This window comes from Lonchura striata, chromosome 1, assembly GCF_046129695.1.
Source record: "Lonchura striata isolate bLonStr1 chromosome 1, bLonStr1.mat, whole genome shotgun sequence".
NCBI classification, from domain to species: domain Eukaryota; kingdom Metazoa; phylum Chordata; class Aves; order Passeriformes; family Estrildidae; genus Lonchura; species Lonchura striata.
Window position 1 is genome coordinate 83198281 of NC_134603.1, and position 26843 is coordinate 83225123.

At 39.1% G+C, this 26843-nt stretch overlaps 1 protein-coding gene across 2 annotated transcripts in view; it reads left to right on the top strand.

Annotated features, from left to right (window-relative positions):
- Window positions 1-18628: 18628 nt before the first annotated feature.
- Window positions 18629-26843, top strand: part of ADCY1 (adenylate cyclase 1) — a 153615-nt gene continuing 145400 nt past the window's right edge. The window contains exon 1 of one of the 2 annotated variants that reach the window (XR_013340445.1): window positions 18629-19521. Coding sequence is in view for 1 of the 2 variants with exons in the window: in XM_021543139.3 (XP_021398814.1) it covers window positions 18853-19521 (669 nt within the window). In the remaining variant the exon portion in view is untranslated. The remainder of the gene's footprint in view (window positions 19522-26843) is intronic. The other variant, XM_021543139.3, reaches the window with a different exon arrangement.

The window sequence follows — 26843 nt, forward strand, 5'->3', positions numbered from 1 at the left end:
TGAACACCCAGAGGAGCAGCGGCAGCTCATACCTGTGGCCCACCTGGGCTGTGGCATTTTCAGTGTCGGAGGGACTGATAAGAGACTGGGTGAGCCAAGATGCAGCCCAGGTGTCGTGGTTTGACACGGAAAAAGAATTTTCTTGGAAGGAAGAGGTCAATATGGATATTAACCAATTGAAGGTGGACAGGCCTCTGAGAACACAGAGGGGTTAAAAGCAGAATTCCCAGGAGAACTCGCTCTTTTTAGTTCCTGTCAGCGTGCAGTGCAGCCTTTCCCCTGCCCGGTGATGAGCTGGGTGGGGGAGGGGAAAAGCCATGTGGCCTTTGGAGGTAGGCCAAAGGGTGGAGGGGGACTGGAACCAGGCTGGCCCCTTGCAGATGGAAGGGTGGAGAAATTTGGGATGTCTCCATTCCCCCCCACAGAGTTGAGAGAGAGAAAAAGAGAGAAAGAGACAGCGGCAGTTTTGTCAGCAGTTCACCACGGGAAGGAGAAGAGCAGGGGGGCCACAAGGTGCCCAGCTGCCTGTGGGAGTTGGAGCCTGGGCAGTGAGCCATCCTTGGGACTTTTAACCCTTCCTTGAGAAATTAAAGCTTTGTGAAATTTTTTTCCTCCTCGGTTTGAAAGAGAGGAAGAGAGACAGCTTGGACCCTGGGATGTTAGAAGGAGAAATTCTAGCTGGGAGGAGATGATGGAGTGGGTTTTGGCTGGACTTTTTCTTGGTAGCCACAGACTGAACCGATCTTCTCCTCCAAGAGAGACTGTATTTTAGGAGGATGCCGGTGAGCCAAAGAGACCATGCTTCAGCTGGGAAAAGACAGAAGTGGAGCGAACAGAGAAAAGTTAGGGAGGATTGTGGTGGTGCCCCCTGTATTCAGAGAAGAAAAAGAGAAGAAGATCTCCGTTCTTGGGCCCTCAGCCCCAAGGGAAAATGGGGGGGACTTTGGTCCCAAAAATGAAAATCTGAACTGTTGTTTTTTCTTCTCTTGGCAGGGCATCCTTGAAAGGAAAAATCCTAAGAGCAGTCTGTCCATCCATACATTGGTGGTGAGAGCACTGTGCATGGAAAGGAGACGGGTCACCATGGCAAACTTTTTTCACCAGGCAGTGCTATGTGTGACATGGAAGCACAGGATGTGGCAGCTGTGTTTCTTGGGAGGTCTGTGGCACAGGAGAGATTCCTCTCCCTCGATGGACTGAGTATCGATTGTCTGGAGGGTGGAAACCTGATGGGGGTCCAGATTGTGTCTCACTGTGGTTTGTTGGAGTTGGGTGGTGGGAGGAGGAATGCTTTGGAAGGTTTTAATTTTGAATTTTGTGTGTGTTTCTTTTTTCTTTCTTTTTTTCTTTTATAGTAGTATAGTAGTGGTAGCTTAATAAATTTTTTTTCCTTGTTATTAAGCTTGGGCCTGCTTTGCTCTGTTCTCGATTGCATTTCACAGCATTCAATTGAGGGATTGCATTTTCATGGAGGCACTGGCATTCTGCCAGTGTCAAACCATGACACTGGTGAGAGGACCTTTCTGAGTTTGTCCCTCTTTTGGAACGGCAAGAAGTTTTATTGTTTAATATTGTTTAGGTTTTCTTTTTTAATAAAATTAAAGATATTTTTCCCGAACTGACTGGGGGGAGGGGCTGATTTAATCTGCTCCCAAATTTGCCCTAAACCAGGACAACCATTTAAAGATCCATTTTCAAGACAAACTATTAAAATTATAGAGATCATAACATTCGGAATGAGATTCCCTTGTATTGATTCATTTTCGAATTATGTGCCAGAATTTTAATGTGGGTATGTGCCAGCCAATGCAAATATAGTAATGTTAGTGAGTCAAAAGTGCCATTGACTAGTAATTTTTAATATATATGCTTTAGCCCTGAAAAATGCACCTTAGGAAGTTACTTTCATAATGTGGGCAAGTTAGAGTATTGATTTTCTTCTGGCAACAAAGCTTGCTTCTGATTGTAATGTTACTTTGTCAGATAGACTGAGATTTAACACATTTGAGATTCAGTTTTAATGAAGTCTCATTTGTCCAGTTTACTACATGTTATAATATCAGCCAATGAAGTCCTTTTTTCTGGTTTGTCCCTAGCACCTCTAGGGAAGTTTCTAAGAATTGTGGGTTGATGTGGGTAATCCAAAATGCTATTGTATTCCATATCAATCTATGCCCAAAATTGTTATTTTCCCTTGGGCTAGGTGGGATCTTGGGGCAGATTAGGCGTTACCACTGTCCCTTTAAAAGATAGAAGCACTGGAACTGAACTTTCTGTCTTGCTTGGTGGTCTTTGCTCAAGAAAGAAACTCTACCTTGGATTTTTTTCCCCTTCTCTTTTGTTCCTCCATTGTGTTTTGGACTGTTTTGGAGTGAATTCTACAGTGCTTGCCCTCAGGGTCTCCAACATCAGGGAGGATGGGGTGGCCCTGCTCCAGTCCAAGTTGCTCCATTCCAAAAACAAGGCCTGGACAAAGCGTGAAAAGCACTGAGTCTGAGATGCTCCAGCCAACTGCTTCCATTGTCTTCCACCATGAGTTCTAGCCCCTTGATCTAGACAATACCAGTGAGAGCTCCAGCGACTGGAGAGATAAGTGCAGAGGGGAAGGAGGCAGACTCCATCTTTCCCTTGGTCTTTCAAGCCATGCGCTAGGCTACAGAGTACCATCTTTTGTGGGGAAAGGATCATCCCACCTTTCCAGGTCTCTTTGTTGCCACAAGGTTTGTGCAATTGGCAGTTTTTTATCTAGTAATTGTTTACTGCTATGTTTGCCTGTTTCTCTTTTGCTTGTCAGTAAATTTAGTTTTTCACTTATGTTTCCATCCTTTTTGGTGGAAAGGAATTGGTTAATGACATAGAAGCAGACAATACATTTACAGGATGTCTACCTTTTAAATTGTCTCAAACCAAGACATGGGTGCAAAATGCTGTCTTGGGAAGGGGCCAAAGTCATCTTGTCTTTAGCAAGACTAGCACAAAACTCCAGTTGTTGTACTTTGAGCAGACAAACCTTCAAAGCACTGTCAAAAGTAAATAGTTGTGAGCAGAGGAAAGAAGGCTTCATTCTTCAATGCAGGAACCAATGTGTGTAGTAGGGGGGATGAAAGGAACATGGAAGAAAAGACATGTTTGGGGACTGCTAAACAAAGCTGATCTTAAAAAGTAACATAAATAGAGGAGAAGTTTTAGAGACGAATAGATGTGGATCCCTTTGTTGTCTTTGCCAGCAGACATATATATGAAAACTGTCAGTATTTTATATTCTGATAAATTAATAAAAAACAATCTAAACAATATGTCAGCTCTTAATAATAGGATACATCTAATTATAGATAAAATAATAGTATAATGAAATCTCTGCCAAAGGAAAAAAAAAACCTACTTTTTTAAAGAGATGTTGCTTTATTATCTGAAGTTTTTTATGTGAGCTTAATAGGCACAGACACATCTCTCTGTTAATTTTCATGTAATATATGCACATACCAAAACAAAGCAAAGCCATCTCTTTATTGCTGGTAATAAATGTAAATGAGTGCCCTTCAGAATTGCCACTATATCAAACAACTGTCCAAAGATGCATGAACTCTAATTTTTCCTTCCTTTCACTGGATAACTTGTAGCAGATTTATGAAAGCACACAGTAAAAGTGGCATAAATCATGTTGCACATTATTCTTGTCTGTGACCCACTCCAGCACAGTTCTGTACTCCTTTCTCTGTATTGCCCTAGCTAAAACCATCATTTCTAGACCATTGCTTCTTCTATAGGTATGGATCCTTATGAATTAATAGAAACAAGAAGCATTTTTGGAAACCAGGAAAGTGACATTGAACTAGATATGCAGGCTGAGATAGGGGCTGAATGGTTGTTGTGGCAGTCTGAAAATGCACAGATTTTATATTGTGGGAATGAAGAGAAAGATCAAGACTGCTACTACCTGTGAAATTGTAGATGAATTTTAAAAATCATTTCCCTATATCTAAAACTTAAGTTGAAGTCAATTATTTCCTTGGTATAAATCAAATAAAGGTTTTCCCTTTATAAGGTGACTTGGTAGAGAGGATTCTAAGACTTCTGTTATTTGCAAGTTTTCCAGCACTTAGGTGATATTGGGAAAGCCATTGCTCTTCACAGTGTTTTAGTTTATCCATATTAGGAAAATGTTTGTTTACTTTTCAGAACACTGAATTCTTAAAAACATGATAGATATTTTTCAGTTTGTTCTTGTCTTCTTAAGTAGAGTTTCTAAGGAATAAAGTGTGAAATCATTGCAATTAGAAGAATATACCATCAGAAATTCTTCAATCAGAATCACAGATAGCAAAGTAATGGTATTGACAGTGTTTTAGAAAACTGATGCTTTGGTTTTCATTCCCCATAGTTCTGTTCCTTCAGTATTTGAAAAAGACCATATTCTCTAAGTCTTTCCTCATTCATGTAGCAGCTGACCACGATGAGACCAGACTTGAGAGAATGACCTATTTCACTGTGTTTATGGCAAACCTCCCACTTATTTAGTAATTGTAGCCCATTTCATTAATTTTACCATCAGTACTTGACTCTCAACAGCATACACATGGAAAAAAGGAAGACAGATTATTTGAAATCCCTTTTTTTTCCTTGTTTATTTTTTTTTTACAAAATCCATGCTTTAACAGAAAATACCTTTGGACAGTTATTAGCTGCTGCAAACTGATAAGGGGCAACTTAAGGAGAAGATAGTGTAAGAACATTTAGATAGCATTATTTAAAGTACAATGAAGTATGTATGACCTAAGTTTACTCTAACCACTTAGTCACATCTCTATATTCTTGCTTTTCATTATATGTGACAAGACTTCTAGACCGTGTCTGCTGCCATTAGGCTCTGGAGCACTGTTTTACCAGCTATAACACAAACAGCATATTGATGATTTTTGTCTTTGGGCTTTTCCTTTATCGTCTATTATTGTGTAGCTCAAAATCCTACAAAGAAAAGTAAAGTGATCTCACTAGGGCCTCAGTCAGCAACCACCACCTCAAATCCATGGAAAAGTCACTGCACTTCATTGTGATTTATATCTGCTAATTTCCATCTATGACACTTTTTCCTGAAAAGAAATGCCTTTCTGAAACACAGGTGTCTCAGATAATATGAAGTAATGTTTTTTTTTACTAGTTGGGAGACTCATATTCCTTTATCATGGGTTAAGCTTATTTTCTTCTTTTAGCATGTATGGCCTAACATTTTGGTTATTCATTAAACCCTTCCTGGTTGTTGTCTGTGTTTGCTACCTTTGCAGTTCTAGAGTTTCCTACTCCTTCAATGTTCAAACCCAGTAATTTTAAAGGTATAACACACACATTCATATGTAAATTTCTTTAGACATTTCTACAGATCTTTCCAAACTACCAAAAACATTTCTAAAGAAGTTTTCCTGTTCTTCCTGATGTCTCTACAGTCTCACGGAAATTCGAGTTTTGCATGAAGTATGCATGTTTTATGCCTTGAAGGTTGTCCACTTGTACTTTGGGCTGTGTTGGTTGTTGGTCTGCTTAGTATTACAGATATTGAGAAGTTTTTTTATCATTTCTTAGCAAGCCACTTGTTGCTTTAAGGATGAGGATCTTTCTTTCTAAAAATAAGTAGACCTTTGCAAATAAAATATTCTGTATCAAAATGGCAGAAAACATATATAAACCTCAGAGATGAGGAAAGGAAAAATTCAGTGCATGCTATTCTGATGTGGGTGTTAGCACAACTATTTCTGTCTATGTGGTTATGCCAATTACACTAGCAGTCTCAGTTCAAGAGCAACTGAAATGCTCTCAAATAAAGCTTTTAAATGATCTCAAATAAAGCTTTTCTATGTGTACCAGTTGTGTCAACAGAGAAGAACCTTTCTTAAAGTAGTACAGATAAACTGGAAATAGAAGAAGGTAAATAGATGGGGGTTAAAGTAGAAAAGATAAGCAATTTTAGCATATATAGCAAATAAATTTTCACTGAAGGGAAAGGTTAGTCTTGGTGAGGGCTGAGCAGGAACAGAAAGAGGTTAAATCAGACCACTTTCAAAAATCCTGTTATTCAATTTTTTTTATGCAGTCTTGAAAATCTTTGCTTTCAGGATCCACCATACTGCTTAAGTACTAAGTGCAGTGTTGGTGCTACATATATTGCTATACTTCTTTCTTGATGTTTATGGGCCATTATTTGAAAAGTAATGCTTTCAGATGAGATGTAACCTTACCCAGTGCAATAAGCAGGAAAGCTTTATGCAACTACTAACTCAGTCAGTATCTCTTTCAACTGTGATATAGCTATTTCACCAGTTAGTACTTCTGATAAATCAAGGCTGGATGGCTTCACAAGCCCTTAGTCATTGTATATGCAATCTTCCAGGATGCTACTTGTTACCAAGTGGAAGTACAAGAGGTGAAAATGTGTGGTTAAATAGACTGAAAACAAGATTAAATTTGGGATTTAAAAAAAGATTGTATAAACCTGCTTATGGTAGACTTTTTTTTTTTTTACAATGACAGTGGTGAAACACAGGAACAGATTTCCCCAGGAACTGATAGATATTCCACCCCTTGAAACATTCAGGTTGGGTGGGACTTCGAGCAGCCTGATCTATCAGATTTCCCTTCACACTATTCTGCCATAGTCCAGAATCCCAGTTATATCTGTTGTTCTCACATTTAGATACAGGATACCAAGTTTGATATTGTCAGTACTCCTTAGAATCATCAGCTGGAACACAAAATTAAGAGGTCATAAAATAGTTTGGGTTGTGAAGGAATTTTAAAGATAATCTACCCCCCTGACATGGGCAGGGACATACTCAGCAGATCAGGTTGATGAAAACCATGTCCAAGACTGCATCTTGATTGCAGTCTCCTAGGACATGTAGCATGTATGAATCCTCACATAAATTGTGTCTACACTGTATCAGAAGAACTTGTTCCAAACTGCAAGTCACTAAGCTGATTTAGTTAAATTATGTCTAAAAGGCAGAGAGGAAAAAAGTAGCAAGTTTTTATTCTAATGATCTTTAAATCTGAGTTTAACTTGTTAACTCAAAATAAAGCCCAAGTGTATCATGTCCATTTCTATTTTAAATAAGTTTATTTAGATGAAAATCACATATATTTTTCCTTTTTTAGCGATGCTAATATAATATTCCTTGACTTCACTGTAGGTGTGCTAATTTTTAAATCTTTATGAAAATAATACCAGCTGATCTGCTTTGTATTATGACCAGCATAATAGCTTGTACTCATTGCTATAAATATATGCATAAAACTCTTTAGGTTAAAGAAAATTCTCATTGATGATAAATAGGTTTTCCAAATCTGTTCAAAAGCCACACATTTCAAATACTGAAATTTTAGAAGGGCATTTCATCTACTGTGTATAATTGAAATACTATGGAAGGTGAAAAGAAATATTAAATATAAAGGAGTCTCTGAAAAATGTCAATGAAATCATAGGAACATAGTAATATGAGGTAAAAGATGCTACTGAACCAAAACAAATGTTTTTTAGTCATGGTGAGGGAATATATCTAATATTGTTTACATGTCATTTCTTTTAATTGGTTTGTTAGTTTAATCATGAGGATGAATAAATATGAGGGGAGAAGAAATATTGAAAATCTACAAGCGCCATATCATATGAAAATCTACAAGTGCCACATATCAGAATATATTTAAAAGAGAAATAATATTTCTCTGTAAAATGCAAAGGCTACAAAAGCAGATCATTACACATTAAAACTTCTGAAAGCTATGGTACAGGATAATTTCCAGGCAGGATATTTCAGAATTTGTGAAGGTTAGCTTGATAGTGCTCAGTTTGATTATTTCTCTGGTTATGAACACAAATTCACACTCTAGGTAAGATCCCATGAGGGATTTGACAACCAAGTTAACCTAAACACTAGTTACAGTCTTTAAATCTTACATTCAACTGATATGTCAACTTGGAGTGCTAAAACATTTCCATACCTCTTTTCTTCTGGCTTATTTTCTGGGGACCAGAAGTTTTCACCTGTTTTCTTGGAACTACCAGTTCTGAGAAAACCAATTTTGACAGAGTTGAGGATTTTTCTTCACTGAAGCTATGAATATGAATGACTAGCACCTTTAAAGTAGTTGGTCCTTTAATTGTTCTTTAATCTCATGAGAAACTTGTAATACAGATAACCCTGCAGAATCAGGTATATTCTATATTATGCAATAATTATTTTTGTTTTTTAGGGGAGATCATGGATTGTCAAGTCTGCTTTTTCTTTGACAGACTGATTTATTTTAGTTTTTCTTTTTAACATGGTGTAGAAAATGCAGGAGACAGTTATTGCACCTACTAATAACCTACCTTGGAATGGGCCTGCACAAGAGTGATTAACAGTCCTTTCCCCACATATGTCATAGAATTGCAGCACCACAGAAAGTTGAGATTGGAAGAGGATTTTGAAGGTCATATAATCCAACCTGCTTGTCAAGCAGGGCCACCTAGAGCCAGTTACCCAGGACTATGTCCATGTTGCTTTTGAATTTTTCCAAGGACAGAGATGTTACCATCTCCCTGGGCAGTATGTGCCAGTGGTCAGTCACACTTACAGTAAAAAGAGTGTTTACTGATGTTCAGAGAGAACCTGATGTGTTTCACTCTCTATTGACTCTAGTCCTGTCAGTGGACTTTCCACTGGAAAGAGCTTGACTCCATCTTTGCACCTTCCTTCAGGTATTTATAGACATTGATAAGATACCCCTGGAGCCTTCTCTTCTCAAGTCTGAGCAGTACAGGTCTTCTCAGCCTTTCCTCACAGTCCCTTAAGCATATGTATGGTCCTCCACTGGACTCTCTTCTGTACATCTGTGTCTCTTGTACTCTAAAGCCCAGAACTGGATACAGGTGTTCAGATGAGACCTCATCAGTGCTGAGAAGAGGGAAAGGATCACCTCCCTTGAACTGCTGACAGAATTTTTTTCAGTACACCCCAGGATACTGTTAGTCACCATTGCTATAAACTCGTATTACTGGCTTATGGAAAACTTGGTGTCCAATGGGACTCCCAGGTCCATTACTGCCAAGCTCCTTTCCAGCAGGGGAGTCTCCAGCATGCACTGTTTGTGAGATGAAATCTCTGTACCATCAGGGATGGTACTTGAATTATCCTCAGAAAGTGCTATCATCACTTTTTGGATTATTGCTGCTACTTCTCCCCATCAGGTCTTTGGAAAAATTTCCCTGGTGCTCTTGCAGAAAAGCTCCCAAAACCTGCAGGTGAGGATTTTACTTAGCCAACAGGCAAATCTGTCTTTGGACACAAAGATCTCTGAAAGCACCTTGCTAACTGCAGGGGCAAATCTCATTGAAGAGGTCCATCAGTCACAAATATACCTTGAATTCAAAGGCCCAAAATGTACAAGCTAGGCATAAAAGCATATAGAGTTTTTTTCCATACAGTTGATGGGAGATACCAAGACAGCTTCCTTAACATCTGGATTCAGCCTGGTAGGATAAGTTAGCACTGAAGCCAGGGAAATTTTTCTTAGGCAGTGCAATGAGCAGAGCTGGCCATCTTGAGGACCTTCATCACTGGGCAGTGAGGAGCAGCACCTGGGGCTAAAGTCAAAGTTTCCTGTCAGCTTTCAGCTTCAGTGAGTTTGGTGCAAGGCCAAGGGAGTATGTCAGTGCTGGGAAAAAACTGTAAAACTGTACTTGCAAAAATAAACACAAGTTTTATCACTGCAATGGTAGTAGGAAATTCCTAGAGATTTTTTATTTTAATGTTAGTGTTAACTTTCATTCCCTAAAATCCTTTGGAAAGCCTTTAGGAAATCCTTTGGAAAACTGCAATTTTAACAGTTTAACCCTTTTGCATCCCCTAATATGTTTTAAGTAGCCTTGCAGTGACCTTTCTCCCACTTAACTGGAATACTTAAAACTGTCCAGACTACCCATTAACTAGATAAACAGGATTAGGGGAAGAAAAATAGCATTTAACCTTGTTTAGAGAAGTGAGATATATTTCAGACAAGAGAATGAGACCCAATCTATAGTGAATGTAGTCAGGCTTGTACTACTCAGTCTAGAGTTAAAAACACTGGTAAGCTTTCCTTAGAGTAATGCGTCTTTCTGCTTTAAAGGGCTATCAGAGCTGAGGAGATGAAGCTTCTCAGGGATTAACTGCTAAGGTGCTACAAAATTAGCTTCATTAAATATAAAATTAATTTTTTTAGTCAAGCAAATCTGTATTTACACTGCTGCAATTTTTTATTTTTTTTGCAAACAAAAGTTGTGAGAAAAATGTCTACTTTTAACTAAAATATAAGTATTGTTTTTATTTCCTTATGAGTCCTATCCAATGAGAGATATTTCATATTCAATGATATTTTTAATTTCATATCTAGGTTTTTAAAGAAATAACCTAATTTGCAAATATAAACTTGAAAGCAAACAGATTGTTAAGCTAGTAATAACACAGAAAACGAAAATAAGCCTGTATGAAATGTACGAGATGTACTGTTAATAATATCAGCACCTGACTTGACTACCTAACTCTCAATGTGTGTCACAAAGAAAATGTAAAATATTTTTTGTCTTTTTTTTTAAAAGAGGGAAACAAAATCCTCATTTACAAACACACCCACTCACATGCACACACAGAGGTGTAGACACATATACTGGAATGCCTGTGATATTTGGGATTGTTCTTATGGCTCCTACTTTTGCATCAGTTTAGAAAATTTTGTTTCCCCAATAATTAATAAGAACATTAACACTTGGCACTTAAAATTCCTTTTGAGTACATGATCTCTCACACCTTCATGCACAAAAACACATGCACAGTGTGTAGGCAGGAAGAAAGAAGGGAACAAGAAAATAATTAAGTTGCTTTACTAAGCTGAATTTCCAGTTCATCTATATATAGTAGCAATGAAGCATAAGCTAAGAAGCATTATGCAGGTTTATGCAAATTGTTTAGGATGAAGGAGGAACACAGGTGATAAGAAAATAAATGTAGCTTTGAAGTCCACTGGAAATCTGTCTTAATGTTGAGCAAGGCTTTGACTAAAGGAATAGTAAACACACCACAACATAAAGTTGTCTTTTCACTTTTAACACCCAGTAGTTTTTACCCTAAAGAGGAGGGTAGCTCCATCTTGAGGGTTTAAACTCAAAATAGATCCAGTAACATATGTCCTGTTAATTTGACCTAATTAGTTGCTGCTAGTTGCAGGATTTACATGAAGAATCCCATTACATAGATTAGAAATAACATAGAGGGAATATTGGTCCTTGGTGGAGATCATCAGAAACAGCAGTTTAATGTCTGATACATGCTGTTTTGGGGTACTCTGTTCTTTGCAAAGGGGTGTTAGAGGAGGTGAATCTCTAGTAACTATCTTCTGCAACTTAGCCTTCTGTAACAAGCTTATCTTTCTATTTGAAAAGCATCACTAAGGTTTGCTTTTTTGTTTTTTGGTTTTTTTTTTGTTTTTTTTAAATTCCACTGGATTGGGGGATGAGTTCCTTGGGTTTATAAAAAACAGCAAAGGGCTATATCTGTATTCCATTCAGTGATCAAGTACAAGTACTAACTGGCAGAGACACTGGTTGTCTGCAGTATGCTATGTCTTTAAACTACTGTTGGCTTTATAGTTATCATCAGAAAACAATCAAATTAGTATAAAGGAGCAATTATTTTCTCCAGTAGGAAGTGACTAAAAATATTTTTATTTCTTCTGTTATTGTAAAATTCATATTGTCAATGTACTTTTCACTCTTTGATAGGAGGCTCCGCAAAGGATGAAAATATGCAGGCTTTTAGAACACTTACTCAAGAAAAACTCCCAAAACTGGTGTGAAACTGGTGTGAAGTTCTGCTGAAATCCAAAGTCCAAAAGGGAGCCTCATGTCTGGCATTGAGGTAGTTGAGGCAGCTACTACAGAACTACTAATGAGTGAACTGTGATGAAAAGTCATAGCAGAACACATTCTGAATATTACCAATACTGAAAACTTGACATAATGAAAATATACATGGGATTAAAAAAATCTTGAGAAACTGATAGGCTTTGTTAAAAGAAAAAGAAAGAAAAAAAGAAAAAAGGAAAGAAAAAAAAAAAGAAAGAAAAAAAAAGATTTGTTTACTAAATGTTCAATTCATAAATTATAATACCATGATTTAGCATAAGTGATTCAAGAATATGTGTGCTACATAACCTAGAGATAAGTAAAATAGGAGGAAGACATCTCTGCTGAATATGAATCACTATTTAATATATTTTTTCAAAAACTGATGTATCAGAAATATGGCTACAAGTGAACTGTGTATTATAAACAGCTACAATTTCTGTCTTTATTTTTGTGTACATCTTGCCTTTCTCTTTCAAGAGATTCAAGGGAATACACTAACCAAAATGCCTATTCTTATACATATTCTGAATACATCTAAACTACATTTCATAAGGCAAGACAATAATATAAGAATAATATAAGCTCTGAACACAGATACACTCTTACCTTAGGCAACAGAAGTATTAGTATAGAGAGGAACAGAAACCTTCCTTTGGAAATAAGCACAGTTATAATAGCATGACTAATATAGGTGCAGTGAATATCAAAACTTCATTTGATTTCATGGAACAGGATCCAATTCATTCCCACTGCCAGCACCTTGATGCTAGACATTTACAGAACTCATAAAATTAGAGTGGACTGTTTGACCTTGGTCTGAATTTTACTGAGATTTTTGACAGCTAAAGGACTTTTAAGAAAGCTTTGATCAATCAGATCACAGATATTTCTGCCAAATCTGCTAACTGGTTTGCAAAATTTTCATTGGTCAACTGCAGGGACAAGTACTAAGATATTGGGGAACAATGGTTCAGTTTTGTTTTCTTTTCTTGGTTTTTCTGAAAGGATTGGCAAAAGGAAGTCTGTGGGAACTCAAAAACATTTCTATTTTGCCTGAGAACTGATCCAGTTTTATGTAATTTTGGGGACTGTGTTTTGTTGTTTGGGTGTTTTTATATATTGACTGTGAAGTTGGCTCAAAAAAAGTCTGTTAACCAAGCTGACTGGGAAAGATAAAATAATAGCCTTACTAGAGGAAAACCACACAACTTCTTGGGTGTTTCTTAGCCTGAGATGGGACTGTGATTCTGAAGATAACTGATGTATTGAAAGATCCACCTTACTGAAAGGAAACCAGGAAAAAGGTTGTCAGCTGTTGAACGCTAACATGATATTTTTAATCTCCAGGCTGCAGTGTAAAGATCCTGTGGCAGCCCTGAACAAGCTGACTCCAGACCTGGTTACTGCACAAACATGTAAATATAGCATAAAACCTGAGCTGGCAAGCTCTGATACTAGTGTAATGGGTTGGCGACATGGTTGTCAGTAACTGAGCTGGTACCTCTCTGCGTGGAGTTCCATGGTACCATGAGAGTGTACCTGAACATCCACAGCTGCACTATAGTGTCTTGCACTGGTGTTCTCTGCTGAAAAAGAGTATGCTCTAACTAACACATTTAAAATGAAGTAACAAAAGCAGGTGCTACAAGTGCTGTGTAAGTTTTGGAGCTGTTTTGTGATTTCTTGTTTTGCTGATGTTTTTTTATCAATATATGTAACTGTTGTATACCCCTTGGCAAAGTACACAATAAATTGTTTTAAAGAAGATTTGAAAGTTTTCCTGTGTCATTTCCACCCTCCTACCATCCACAGGCTCCTGAAGGAAAAATCCTGACATTTCTCTGAGGTAACAGGGAGGATAAAGTAATAAGATGTGAGACAGAAGCGTGGCCAGATGGGGTATGGTATTTGGGAGAGATCCTGAGAACTGTGGCTTGCTTACTGGAGAAAAATGCATCAACCTTCTTTCCTGAAATTTTGCCTTTATAATAGACATTCAATGGCACTAATTTTAGATGAAGAATAAATAAATCAGAGTTGATACAGTATTGATGGAGAAAATGAGTGATTGGTCAAAAGCTGGAAGGGTCTTGCTGACCTGCTATGTGTCCATTCTGTCTGGAAAGCACATTGTTTGCTCACTGAAGATATTAATGAGTATTAATATAGAAGTTCAGTAGGTCACAGAAGTCTCATGCTCTCCTGGAAGACTTAAAATAGAAGAGACAGGTAAAGGATTAAAATGCTATTAATGCCAGTACTCCCTGCGCAGCAGAGATCTGGAGAAAATCCATCCCCTTTCTCTGCTGGCAAACTAGCCATTTTAGCCATATTATTTTTCTGTCAAATGTCTTAATTGCTTCAGCATCAGTCTTGTCTGACAAGTGACTTGAGGTCAAGGCCTTAAGGTAATTTTTTTCTCTTTTTTTTTTTTTTCTCTCCAGTAGATTACACAATTAGATAGACTTCTATACAGATAGAATAGTAATTAAAATAATCTGAGTGAAAAAGCACTGTGAAGTCCACCGGAAACTGAATAAAACTGCTATTGCTAGACCTGAGCAGAAGCTTAGGCACAGGTTTTTCATTGGTTGATTAGTATTGCAGCCTAAATTTACCCTTGAAATACTCATTTCTGTTCTCTTAAAACTGGTTCTTGTATGAAGAAGCACAAAGAAAAAGATAAAACCAAAAAGTAATTTTGGACAACACTGCTGAGGCTAGAGCCAATGTCTCCTAGTGACTGAACTTGTAGGTGTTGTGAGGTTTTCACTTACTCTAGGTGGGCAAAGTTTATTTCAGCTCTGTAGCAGAAGTGCTCTGGTTAGGTGAATTCAAACATGGAGATAGTTCAACTGTGGAAGTGGTAGTGCATCAAAAATGTCTCTTTCATTTCTTCTCCATCAAAATGCACATACCATAATTCAAACTTTAAAATCACAAAGAACATTAAAGTCATTATAATGCTTATGAGATCTGTTCAGACAATTTTTCAGCAGCCTTGCAGAAATCTATTTACATTTCTTGAAGTAAGACTGTGATGGAGTCCCCAGATTGATTTCAAATTAAATCTGTGCATGATTTGGAAAAACATACTTTCACTTTTTCAAATCTTTCCCCAAAATCTAGAACTTCGGAATCTATTTCAGAGATCCATAAGAGGAGGAAAACACTGTCCAATTTTTATATTTAAACTTGGCCATTCCTACTGTTTTGTGCTAGACCTTTTCTGTCCTGACCATATCATTGCTTTTCTCTCACTAGGTTGATTTCTGTGGTGACATTAACAAGCTGTGCCTGCTAGAATGAGTCTGAAGAAACTTCTCAATAGCTTTATGCAGAGTCTTTAGTCTCACTGTCAGAGACAGTGAGAAGAAAGAGATTTCTGTCCCTGTCTCCAATCATAGAGCATGGCATTCTGTTACAGATGAGCAATACTAAATATGGATAAAATATGAAAATCTCTGCAATCCTTACTCAGACAAAAATTACACAAGAAAAAAATATCTATCCATGCAAAACTTTCATTATGCCTAATTCTAAAATTATCCTGAATCTGGAGAGCTCCAGTTTTATGAAAGGTATTGCTTTTAAAGATGATCTCCACCTAATGCACCAGGCAGTGAATACTTGAAACTATGAGATACAAAAAGCAAGTACCGAGTTCAGTAAAGTAAAACAAGATTACAGTGAAAAAATAATTATTGAGTGGGGAATCTACAAGCACAAACTAAGTAAAAATAGATTGGTGGAGAAGGAACTGAGTGGGAACAGAAACTCTCAGTAGCTCTTTAGTTCTAGACTATGGTCTAGCAGAAGGCAGTGAGAAAATACACTTGTATTTAGTGTAACCTAAATACAAGTGTATGCCTGACTCTCCATAAAAAATGTTTTTCACTTCCAGTGACTCAAAATACCAAGACAGTTTGCCTCTTAGAAAAAAAATGAAAAGCAGATATGCTTTGCAGTTTCAAATATGATAAAGTTGGACTCTAATCACTCTTTCCTATCAATACTACATTAATTCCCAGAGTAGTCTCTGATTACAAATGCAAGAGCATACAAAAGAAATAACTGACTTGGTTCTGGCCAACATCCAGAATTCTGGGGGCAATAACTGTCAAAACCAACCTCATATCTTTCTTAAAAATGAGCCAGAAGTGTACTACAGTCCACAAAGTGTTGTTTATAGTTCAAAAATCCCAGGAAGATCTAGATTATTTTAGATTTATTGTCCTCTACAACAGATAAGTCAGAAAATATGGTCCTGTGTCAAGTGCATTCCAGCAGTTTTATAGCTGGTTATTTGCTTTAATAATATGTCTGTCTCAGACAATGGTTTTGAGGTTTCCTTTTTGTATTTGTGACATCAGGAGCTAAAATTTGGGCTCCTCACTATGGAGAGTATGGTGAAGTATTTTCCCTGTGATGTGAAACAGTGTATAAAGGATGGCAGAGTTTCATTAATCACTGTATGGCATTTCCATACTCCTAGAGTGTCTAAGGAAGATGAAGCTTCAACAGTTCACTGCTTCCCCTTGACCAAGCAAGAATGAAGATGCATATATTCCACATGTACCATCTTTCTCTGCTTTATGTATGCACTAACTCATCCAACCAGAGGCTGTAAGAAGCATAAAAATGATTTAAACCACAGGGTGCCCTGTAGGGGACTACTCACCTTCCATTTCCTCAGCAGCAAGCTGAGAGCCAGAAGAAAGAAATTATAACTGCTAGCATGTCAACTCTTTCAGGGAATAGCTCCTAGGATTGGGCAACTCAGTGCCATCTCTTATACTTTGTGAGATGTGAAATATTAGTTTATCCCTCAGGATATATGAGGTCAGAAGAAAGCTGAGGACAGGTAAAAACACAACAGTGTTTGTTGATCTAATATATGTGTGACCAAAGTGAATTTATGCACCAAAGTGAACAAGGATATTTATTTATTAAGCTTTTCAAACACACTAGAGATCCTGCAAAACAAAGGAAGCCTCGTTTTGTTTGTCAGGTTTAATGTTATTCCAGCTAAACATCTCTCCCTGTTTCCAGTACTCAGGCCAGCAAATCCAACCCCTTTACCTTCATCTGGAAGGATGTTACAGAAGTCTAAGTATCAGCTGCATTTACAGTTCTGCAGTGTTTGAGGGTCTAAGTCACTGTCTAGGAAACCACCATGAGTTGCTTCCCATGAACACAGAGTAAGTAACAGCCATTGCCTCAAGTGTGGAATATTTTGAATCTGTAATACACAAACTCCAGCAATGTTGATTAATTCTTTTCTCCTGATGAGGTCTGTCCAGATTCAAAAGAATGACAATATACTGAGTCGGTAGGGCATGGACTAATATCAAATATTAAAATATTAATATAAAAATTATGTTGCCTTAGATTATGTACCTGAGAATTTTTTAATGCTACTTTACTATCCGGAAGTGAAGTGCCAACATAATTCACAGCCATAACAAATCTTGAAGAATCTCTGCCTACTGTTGATCTTAACACTCTTCAGCCCAAATCTGGGACCAGAATCTGACATCATTGATACAAAAATCAGTGATTAGTTCTTCAACCTATGCATGATAGTAGGATTTTGCTTTGATTCTGGAAAGAATCCCTGCCCTGCTTTTGAAAAGCCAAGTGTTCATAACCTTAGTCTGCTATTTTGACATTTTCCTAGACTTGAATCTTCTAAATCCTTGACCCAAACCAAAAAGAAACACTGGTGTCCTTTCCCCACTCTTTGGTGAGTTTGAAATCAGTCTTATAATCCTAAAATTAGATGCAATGATTACAAAAAAGCATATTGCAGTGTATTCTTTTGTGGCAACTTGGCAATAGTATCTGATAGAAGTATTATAGGCATATTTCAAATGTATTTATATTTACATGTACTTCTATGTCTTTATAGGTAGATTTTGTATATTTTTATACACACACACACACACACACACACACACACATACATATATATGTATGTGCATAGGTAAATATATATCTGTATATATATGTACCTATGCATCTATATATATATATACATGAATAGCTGCCAGGGCAGGCGGGCAGCACGGGTCTGCCAGTCATCGGCCGATGCCAGACGCATCACGCATCCGGAGAGCCAGCGAGCCCTGGGCGGCCGGCAGAGGGAACGCCGGACGCTTTGTTGGGGCGGCGGGTCCCCCCGCTGCTCCCGAGTCGCGGAACCCTGGTGGGGACGTGTCCAGATTCCCAAGGGATCGGCGCGCAGGCGCCTCTCAACCCCCAGCTCCGGTGAGAAGCTCTCGGACCTGGGAAGGGGATCGCCCTGCTATTCCCTGCCTCCTGCTTTCTTTCCGACCCCTCTGCAGCACTTTTCCTCCACACCCCTGTCTCGGATTAATTTTTTTTCCCCTAGTTGCTATTTTATTTTTTAATATCGCCCACCTCACGGGAGCCCGTTTGCTTTTCTCTGTAGTCCCGCTCCCCAAAATAACGTTATCTGAAGGGAAAGCCGCCTGTTGACTATCCCCGTCTCCCCTTTTTCTGATCTTCCAACCATCCTTTGCCCCTGTGTATGATTCCAAACCTTTGGATGGTGTTTTGGTGTCATTAGGAGATTAACATCCCTGGAGCAACCAGGGGAGGAGGAGTAGGAGGAGGAGGAGGAGGAGGAGAAGGAGGAGGAGGAGGGTGGTGGAGGGGAAACCGAGACTGCAGGCAGGAAGGTTGGCACGTTTACGCGAGTGAGACTGTCCTCCCGCCGTCCCTGCCGCCCCCGGCTCCTGGCTGGCAGCGGAGGGGGCGACTGGCAGGTGCGCCCGGGACCCGCGCCCGCGGAGCGGCAGGGGCTGCCGGCGGGCGAGTGGCCGCGGCTCCTGAGCGTAGCCCCCTCTCTTATATGAGCAGCGAAGTGGCAAAGCCGCAGCGGGGGACACCTGGAGGAGCATTTCTTCCCCGGGTTTATGAATGGCACTGACATGGAGGAAATACCGTTTCAGAAAATCAAGACCAAGAGGAAGAAATGCTGCCACTGCTGCTGCTCCCCGCCCGCTGCCGCGGCGTCGGGAGCGGGAGTCGGGTTAGGGGATCCCCCTCCTTTGCTGCTGCTGGATGCCATCGCCTGCGAGGACGAGTTTGATTGCAAAGAGCTGGAGGCTCTCTTCCAGAGCTACAACCTGAAGCTGGAGCAGACGTCCACCCTCAAGGCGCTGGCCGTCCTCATCGTGCTCACCGCCAGCCTAGCCCTGGTGGAGCTGCTCTCCGGCCCCAGCCTGACCATCTCCAAAGGTTCACACCCGGTGCACTGCATCATCTTCCTCTCCCTTTTCATCGTCACAAATGTCAAGTACCTGCAGGTCACCCAGCTGCAGCAGATCGTCAAGCTCACCTTGCTCTTCAGCTTCACCTTCTCCTTCCTTTGCTGCCCCTTCTCTCTCGGCGCCTATGGCATGGAGCCGCCCAGCACCCCCGAGGAGGGCATGTGGCAGCTCATGCTGGTAACCTTCGTCTCCTACTCGCTGCTTCCCGTCCGGACGCTGCTGGCCATCGTCTTCGGGCTGGTGGTGTCCGTCTCCCACCTCATTGTCACCGCCACTTCCGTCAGTACCAAGCGGCAGAGGCTCTGGAGGACGGTGAGAGAGGCCGGGCGGGACCGGGCCGGGCCGGGTGCTGCAGAACCGCAGAGCCGCGCGGTGCCGGTCCGCCGGGGGGAGGGATGGCAGAGAGGCGCGGAGCGGCCCCGGGCGGGGGCTGAGGAGTGCCCTGGCTGAGGGGAAGGGGCGAGCGCGTGCCTGTGCTTCAGGCGCCTGTGTCTGTGTTCCCGAAAGTTTCCGGGAGGCAGGGCGGCATAGGGTGGCTCTGGGGAGACGGAACCTCTCGGCTTTGTCACTCCGAGAAAAACCGGGGACCAGGGCAGGGAAGCCAGCGCTACCGTGCCCCGCTCAAGGGGCGCGTTCAGAGCACCTTATGCGCAGTCAGTGCAATACAGCGCGCACCAGTAATAACACCTGTCTCTGTTCAAACTTGGCACAGGCAATAAGCTGCGTGAGGTAATAACACCTCCACCGGCTTGATTCGTATCCTCGCTGTCTCTCTCAGCCGTGGGCCGTTCGTACCTATACACAGCCCATCTGCGGGGGGACTCTGAGGAAACCATTTGAAATAGGTGGGACACTCAAAATGGGAATCCCACCTCGCTGCTCTCCCAAAAACGGAGCATTCCCTCTTCAGCTTCTCCAGGGCAGCTGCTGCCCTCTTTCCACAGACATTACCTGCTGTGGCAGTGAACTTGCTAGCGATTCCCTTTTGCCTCTGAATTAATCCAGCAAAACCATCCTCTGCAGCAAGCATCTTTGGAAACGTGGTGCTGCACTCTCCCCTCCTCCCCCGAGGAGCTATTTATATCCCTGCAGGGCTTTCTCCGACTCTCGTGGCCTGATGGGCCGCACTGGCAGGAGGAGGAGGATGAGGAGATGCACGTATAGGAAACGTGTGGGCTGGGAGTCGGGGTTTGCCACTTAAGGCTGTATTTGGTGCATGTGAACCACTGGGAAAGAAGAATTGAAACATTTTTGTGTTCTTCTTTGCACGCATTCATTATGCCTGCCCTCAGGAGAAGCATGCAGCTTCTGTTGTCCAGATTGGTGTTAAACAACAATTTAATGCATAATTGAAGTACTTAGTACATAACTTCTGCAAAATGCTGGTATTATTCTCCCCTAAGTGTTGTGATGTTAGGATGTACACAGTTGACATGGGCATAAATACAGTATTGTACACCTTTGTGCCCAGAACTGTGAATTCTTGGATCATTCTTCAGTGCTCACACAGGCACATGCAACCCAGGGTGATATGCATGCACAGAAAAGAGATACACAGGGACAATCGCTGAGTGGGGTTACTGAGACAAACAGGATTATTGATGACTTCATGCTGCTGAGCTGGTGGACAAAATAAATTGTATATTTTGAAAGGGAAGAGAGAGATAAGCTGAGCTTTATGATTTACCCAGATAATCTGATGGTCTATTTTTAAATATGCGATTTAGAGTTTCCATGAGAGGGAGAGCTGATAAAATGCAGGAGCACTGAGACGACCCACACTAAAAAGCATCTGGAAGGATGTTAAAAACACTGGAATTCTTTTTTAATAGGCTGAAGATAGCTCTTTATTGGAGTACCAATTAGTCCTTATGGGAGTCCAGGCTATCCTGGCTACCCTGACACACAGGCAAACTTTCCTTGATGCCAAGCTGCAGCTCAGTGTGGCATCTGCTCTTCTAGATGAGTAACATAAAGAAGATTAAAATAATGTCTGCTCACTAAATTATTTAACCAAAGTTGTGAATGTAAAACATTTTGAAGAGAAATAATCTTCTGGCTCTCTCCCTTCACACTAGTTTAACTCAGTTGTTCATCAGGCAAGAAACTGGCTTGAAAATGCATAAAAATCATTGACTAACCTCTGATGTAATATATCTGTATTTCTTCTTCATCAACATCTCCCCCAACCAGAGTAATTTCAGTGGTTTGTATGCAGTCTCCAAAGCAGTATGCTTTACTGATAACAGGAGGCAGAAACTAGCTCAGAGTCAGGCAATTAAAACTGGTCTGTGAACTTGTGTCTCACAGAAATGAACACTGACTTGTGGCATACTGTCAAGGAATAAGTCTTCTGATTTGAAGGCCATCTCCATGTATGGAAGGGACTTTTCCCTTACAAAGAAGTTTTTTGCTTTTCCAAATAACATCTTTGCAAAGGTTGGAAGTTTAAAGATACGTAAAGGTTGCATCATTTGAATTTTATTTGCTTGGCCTGAGAGTAGCTAAGCCTGTTTTTAAGGGCTAGAGGGGACTTTTCCTTGTGACTGGGATCTGCTTCCCAGACACTGGATATTATCATGATGGCCCACGTGTTTGTAGACACAGCATGCAACTGATGTGTCAGGGAAGCAGGACTGCTCTATGCAGAGCTGCAGTAGCATGAAAAGTTCTGTTCTGTTTCCCAACCCCTTTCTCCCTAGCCCCAAGCAAGTGGATGAATTTAAATTTTTAAACAGATATCTGAAGTATGCAAAATTGCAGAAACACCTGCACCAATCACTGAGGTTGGTACTCTGTTAAAGACCACTTTGATTTTTTTGTGATTCGGGCAGGGAACCAACTTGGGAATAAATTTTATTTTTGTTTAGACTGAGCTTTAGGAGACTGCAGATTAAGTAACTTCCATTGACGTTAAACTGGAAATTGGTCAGCACAACCAAATAGTTCATATTGTTTCAAGTTCAACCTATTAAAAAACAGGCATAGCTAAGTTAAGGGAATTTTTCCAAAATTAGCTTTTAGATGCACATCTTCTATTTCAAATGGAGGAATCTCCATTTGCAAATCTTTGAATGCCAAAAGCCTCACAAATTGCAATAGTGTCAGATCAGAACCTGATTGTGCCCCATGGCATGCTTAAGACTTGCATTCTTTTAAATGTACAAATTCTTTACATAGTAAAACCAATACTCATTTTGGCAGAATTGTGTCATGACTTCTATTGAGTAAAGCACATTTAATTTGCAAATGATAATTTCCTGACAGTACAGTATTGTCTGTGGAGATCATGCCATGCCATGCCATGCCATGCCATGCCATGCCATGCCATGCCATGCCAGAAGTGAGGCATAGGTATGTATCAAGGCAAAAGGAGAGTAGGAAAGCAAGTACAGGGAGGTAATGAGAGTCAAGGGAGTAATGTGACAGAACATGCCACTCAATAAGTGTTCCATTCATTAAATGAAAGGTTCCAATGCACTAATATGTCCTGCTCATTTCTAAATAGAAATATAGTAATAGACTATATATATATATATATATATATATATATAAGTAAGTCCAATCTAAAAAATATACAAAATACTTGGGAGCAATCTTGATCCCATTTGAGATCATGTCAAAGACATGATGACTTCACAGCTGATATTGCATGCCTTATCTGACATTGTGATAAGGATATAAGTGGTGTATATAACCAGTAGCATATTGATTATGTTATTTGAACTCTCTCCTTTCCTTCTGAATCATGGAACAAAATGTTTCTGCCATATAAGGTGACAATGTATCCACAGATGGCTGAACCTACTAATGAAGTTTTAAAAGCTCGAACTTTTGTCTCCTTTTTTCTTTTTCTTTTTTTTTTTTATCTCTACAGATTCCTGATATATGTTAGGTGCTTCAGAGCCCTTACAGAAATACAGAATCCTACCCAAAGGATTTTAATATAATTTTTATTGTAATTCAATGAGTGGGTGTTAGAGACATGAGGACCAGATGGGGTAAGGAAGGCAAAGGCTGCTCATGGAAATTAATCAGTGGTGGCATATGCACTGTTTCATGTCTTACCATTAAATAACTTCTTTTGGCCTTCTAAATATTTTAGTTCCCTTTTTAAAAAAATATATTCTTATTTCTAGAAAATTAAAAACCAAATCATACACCACCAAAGTACCCTAACATATCACTGAAGTCTTTGTGAAAGAGCAAATATTTCAGAAAAAAAAAAAAAAAAAACCAAAAAAACAGAAGTACAGCATGAGTAACAAAGAGCAGAAGAAAGAATAGTGCTCTCATAAAGTAGCACAAAATTTTTTTCAGAAGTGTGGTGAAACAAATGTAGATTTCAGTTAGTTTGCTTGATTTGTGTGGGTTTTTTTGTTTGTTTGTTTGTTTTGCCTGCATTTGAAACAATTTACTCAAATATTTATTTATATGTATGATAGCACTTTCATGGATTCAGCAAGTACCAGAAATTTTAGCTGGGATTAGAAAGACTGTGTAAAGCATAATGGGGGGAAATTGGTATAATTTATTTTAAATAATTAATTTATTATTTAAAAGTTTATTTTATAATCTTAACTCTTTGTGGTTAGTGTGATAGTATTATAGAATATCACAAGGAATTGTTATGTCAATGTTAATCTTGTTTCTGCTAGTGTTTAAAAGAAAACTGTTGAACACATCACTGACAGAACTGTTAATCTCCACACCTTTGTCTCTCACATAGTAGGCAGAGTCTAGTAGCCTAATAAAAGGGCATGTAAATCAAAGACAGCTCAGCCCCATTGCCATTATTATTCAGTGAAAAATTCTGTTTTTCTCCTTCATTCATATAAAATATGGCGAGGGACTCTACTAGTTCATTCTTTGTGATGCTTTTCAAATACTAGTATAAAGAATATCTCTAGAATTCTATTCTCCATAATGTTCTCTAGAATTCAGACATATCTATCCAATAATCTGTTTGAATTCACTATCTTCCTCTCTTTCCAAAGATGGGAAACATTGTTTTTAGAGTTTCTCAATATCTGTGTGTAACTACAATTTTCATTTCAAGTTAGTCCATATTGAAGTATTGTTAAAAATGTGAGGGGTTTCAGGATTTTTATTCCTTTCTAATCAAAGTTGTTTCATAATTTGTGGCATAGGCTTTGCCAGGTCTTGACCATAGTCATTTTATCTAGGGGCTGAAGTATAGGATTTTCTATGGAATGTAGAGTTCAGGATCTTTTTTCCCATAGAGATTATTATGCTCTTGGCTTCCAGAGTCTGTAGATTGCTGACACTGCTACTTTTTGTGGATTTCCAAAAATTAACAGCATGCTGATGGTTCTACATGCTTGAGAAACAAGAAGCCTTTGAGAAACTGTCAAGAATCATGTGACTTGGAGACATAGTCAATAACAGTTTATCTGAGAAGTTTAGTTGTTATTAATAGGCAAGATCCCATTATTACTGAAGAAAAAGAGGGCTTCTATTGAAAAAGTATTCAAAAATAATAATTAAAAAACAAGAAAATACTGTTATACACTCAGTTTCTACCCACTTTCTTTGATCTTGGGCTCTCCCTTCTCCTGCTTCTCCAAGTTCTAAGAGTGGTGTCTTTCATTCTGCTGGTATTGCCTACATTGGCAGCATCTGGAGTCTTTCACAGGAAGGAAGGGGATGTTCATGCTAACACTGACATATTAATTTGTCTTCCTTTGTTGTTCCACAGCTCCATGTTCCATCCAAATTTTTAAAATAGTTTTCTTTTATGAATGTTAAATACTTGTTCTTTGTTCCTTTTGTTACAACTAATACCAGATCTGGTTATCTCCATGTTCACATTTCTTTAACTGACTATTGGGGAGTCTTTTTTATAGCTATGGGTGTTATCTTCAATACTAAGTCTGTGCTACACCTTTTGTAATCCCATGGTTGTACTCTACACCACGGCCTATGTGTCCCCTTCTCAAGGTCTGTACTATGTTTCCATAAGCCTACATTTCTGCATAGTGTGGCATTGTGTTTTAGTCATAAAACTGTTGTGCTAACAGACAAAGTTAAACAAAAGTGACATAAATGAACTAGAGAGATCTGATCAATTAGGGAAGAATTTATAAACCAGGTAAAACAATGTGCACAGAAGTTAAAAAAAAAAAATACCAGCCTGAGAAGCTAAACTTTTAGCCCAGAAAAAGTCTGCTATGTCTCAGTCTAGAGGCCTTGCAAAGTTAGTGCATAACTTACTATAACTTTTATGTAGCAATAGCAATACGGTATGAACAATGGCAATACAGTATTACAAGTCTATATGGTTGCATTCCTTTTTAACTTGTGTGGTTTATACTGTCTCCATGTATTGCTACTGCTATTATTTTAGTGTTATTAAAGAGAATCCAAGGGTATTTTCATTTCAAAATGGTAAAATGTTGTTGCCTAGACCCTAGTTTATAGCAAAAAGTTGCATGTAACATTAGTAATTATGGACTATATTTAATTTACATGCTTACTGTGTGGAAAAGTAGTTTTCACAAAGTGTTCAGTGTTTGTGCAACTCTGAGCTCAGGGCCTGCCAATTTGGAGTTAAAGATTTTTGGTGGTTCTCTGGGATAATCTATCAAGGGTTTCTACTCCTTTCTTCCTTAATTCCTTTTTTTCTGAACATGTAATTTTGGATATATTCAGAGCTAAACACCTATGAGAAAATGTTAATTGTAGAGAGTAGTTGCTCTTGATATGTTCTGCCATTCAGGCTTCTAAATATTTTCCCCATTTTGTTTTCCCCAGTTATTAGCATAGTGCAATGCTTTGCTAGACAGAACCAGTGTAATATAACAACTAGGTAGTGCAGATTTCAATTTCTCTTAGTCTCCTTTAAGCACAGCCCTGAATGTGTGTTTGTCTGTACATGGGCCTTACGAACTAGAACAGAAGTATTCTTTCTAGTATTTTATCTCATTATGTCAGTTTAGATGCAGTGCATTCCTTCTCTTGCCATTCCACAAAACATTCACTAGCATAAAATAATATTTTCTGTCTATCACAGTTTGTTATTGTCTTCAACTTTCTCAGATGCAAAAGGCCATATATTCCTGACTTTATATCTCTTCTCTATGTTACCATAAAGTGATACAAACATAACTAAATGCAGGTGACATGTATGGAAAACCAGAGACAAGCCAGAAAAGCATTGCTTCTTATCCTTGTAAGCTCTTGGTGGTGTCAAGAGGGAATAATTGTTAGAAAGAAAGTCTATTATGAGTGTGGAAAAGGCATAGTTTCACACAGACTTCATGTTCTGATTAATTAGAATAGAATGTTATAAGAAAATTTCATCTAGGACTTGAAATGTTTGTGTTTTATGACAGGAAGAACTCAGGCAGTACTAACTCCTATAAGACCCTTGCTTTTGGGAAGGAAAGAGTACAAGCAGAAGAGACTGATTCTAGTTTTTGAGCTGAGCTTTGTCTTTGGCGGACTATGATGGATGGGTATGAGTGACTAGAAATGAGTAGAGTGGAATCCTTTTTATTTTTTTCCCTAAATTTCCTAATTATGTGATTTTCTTTCATACCTTCTTCCTCTGGGGAATTTTTTCATGGAAGAAATTTGCTTTGCTTCAAATTTTTAAGATACATATCTAGAGG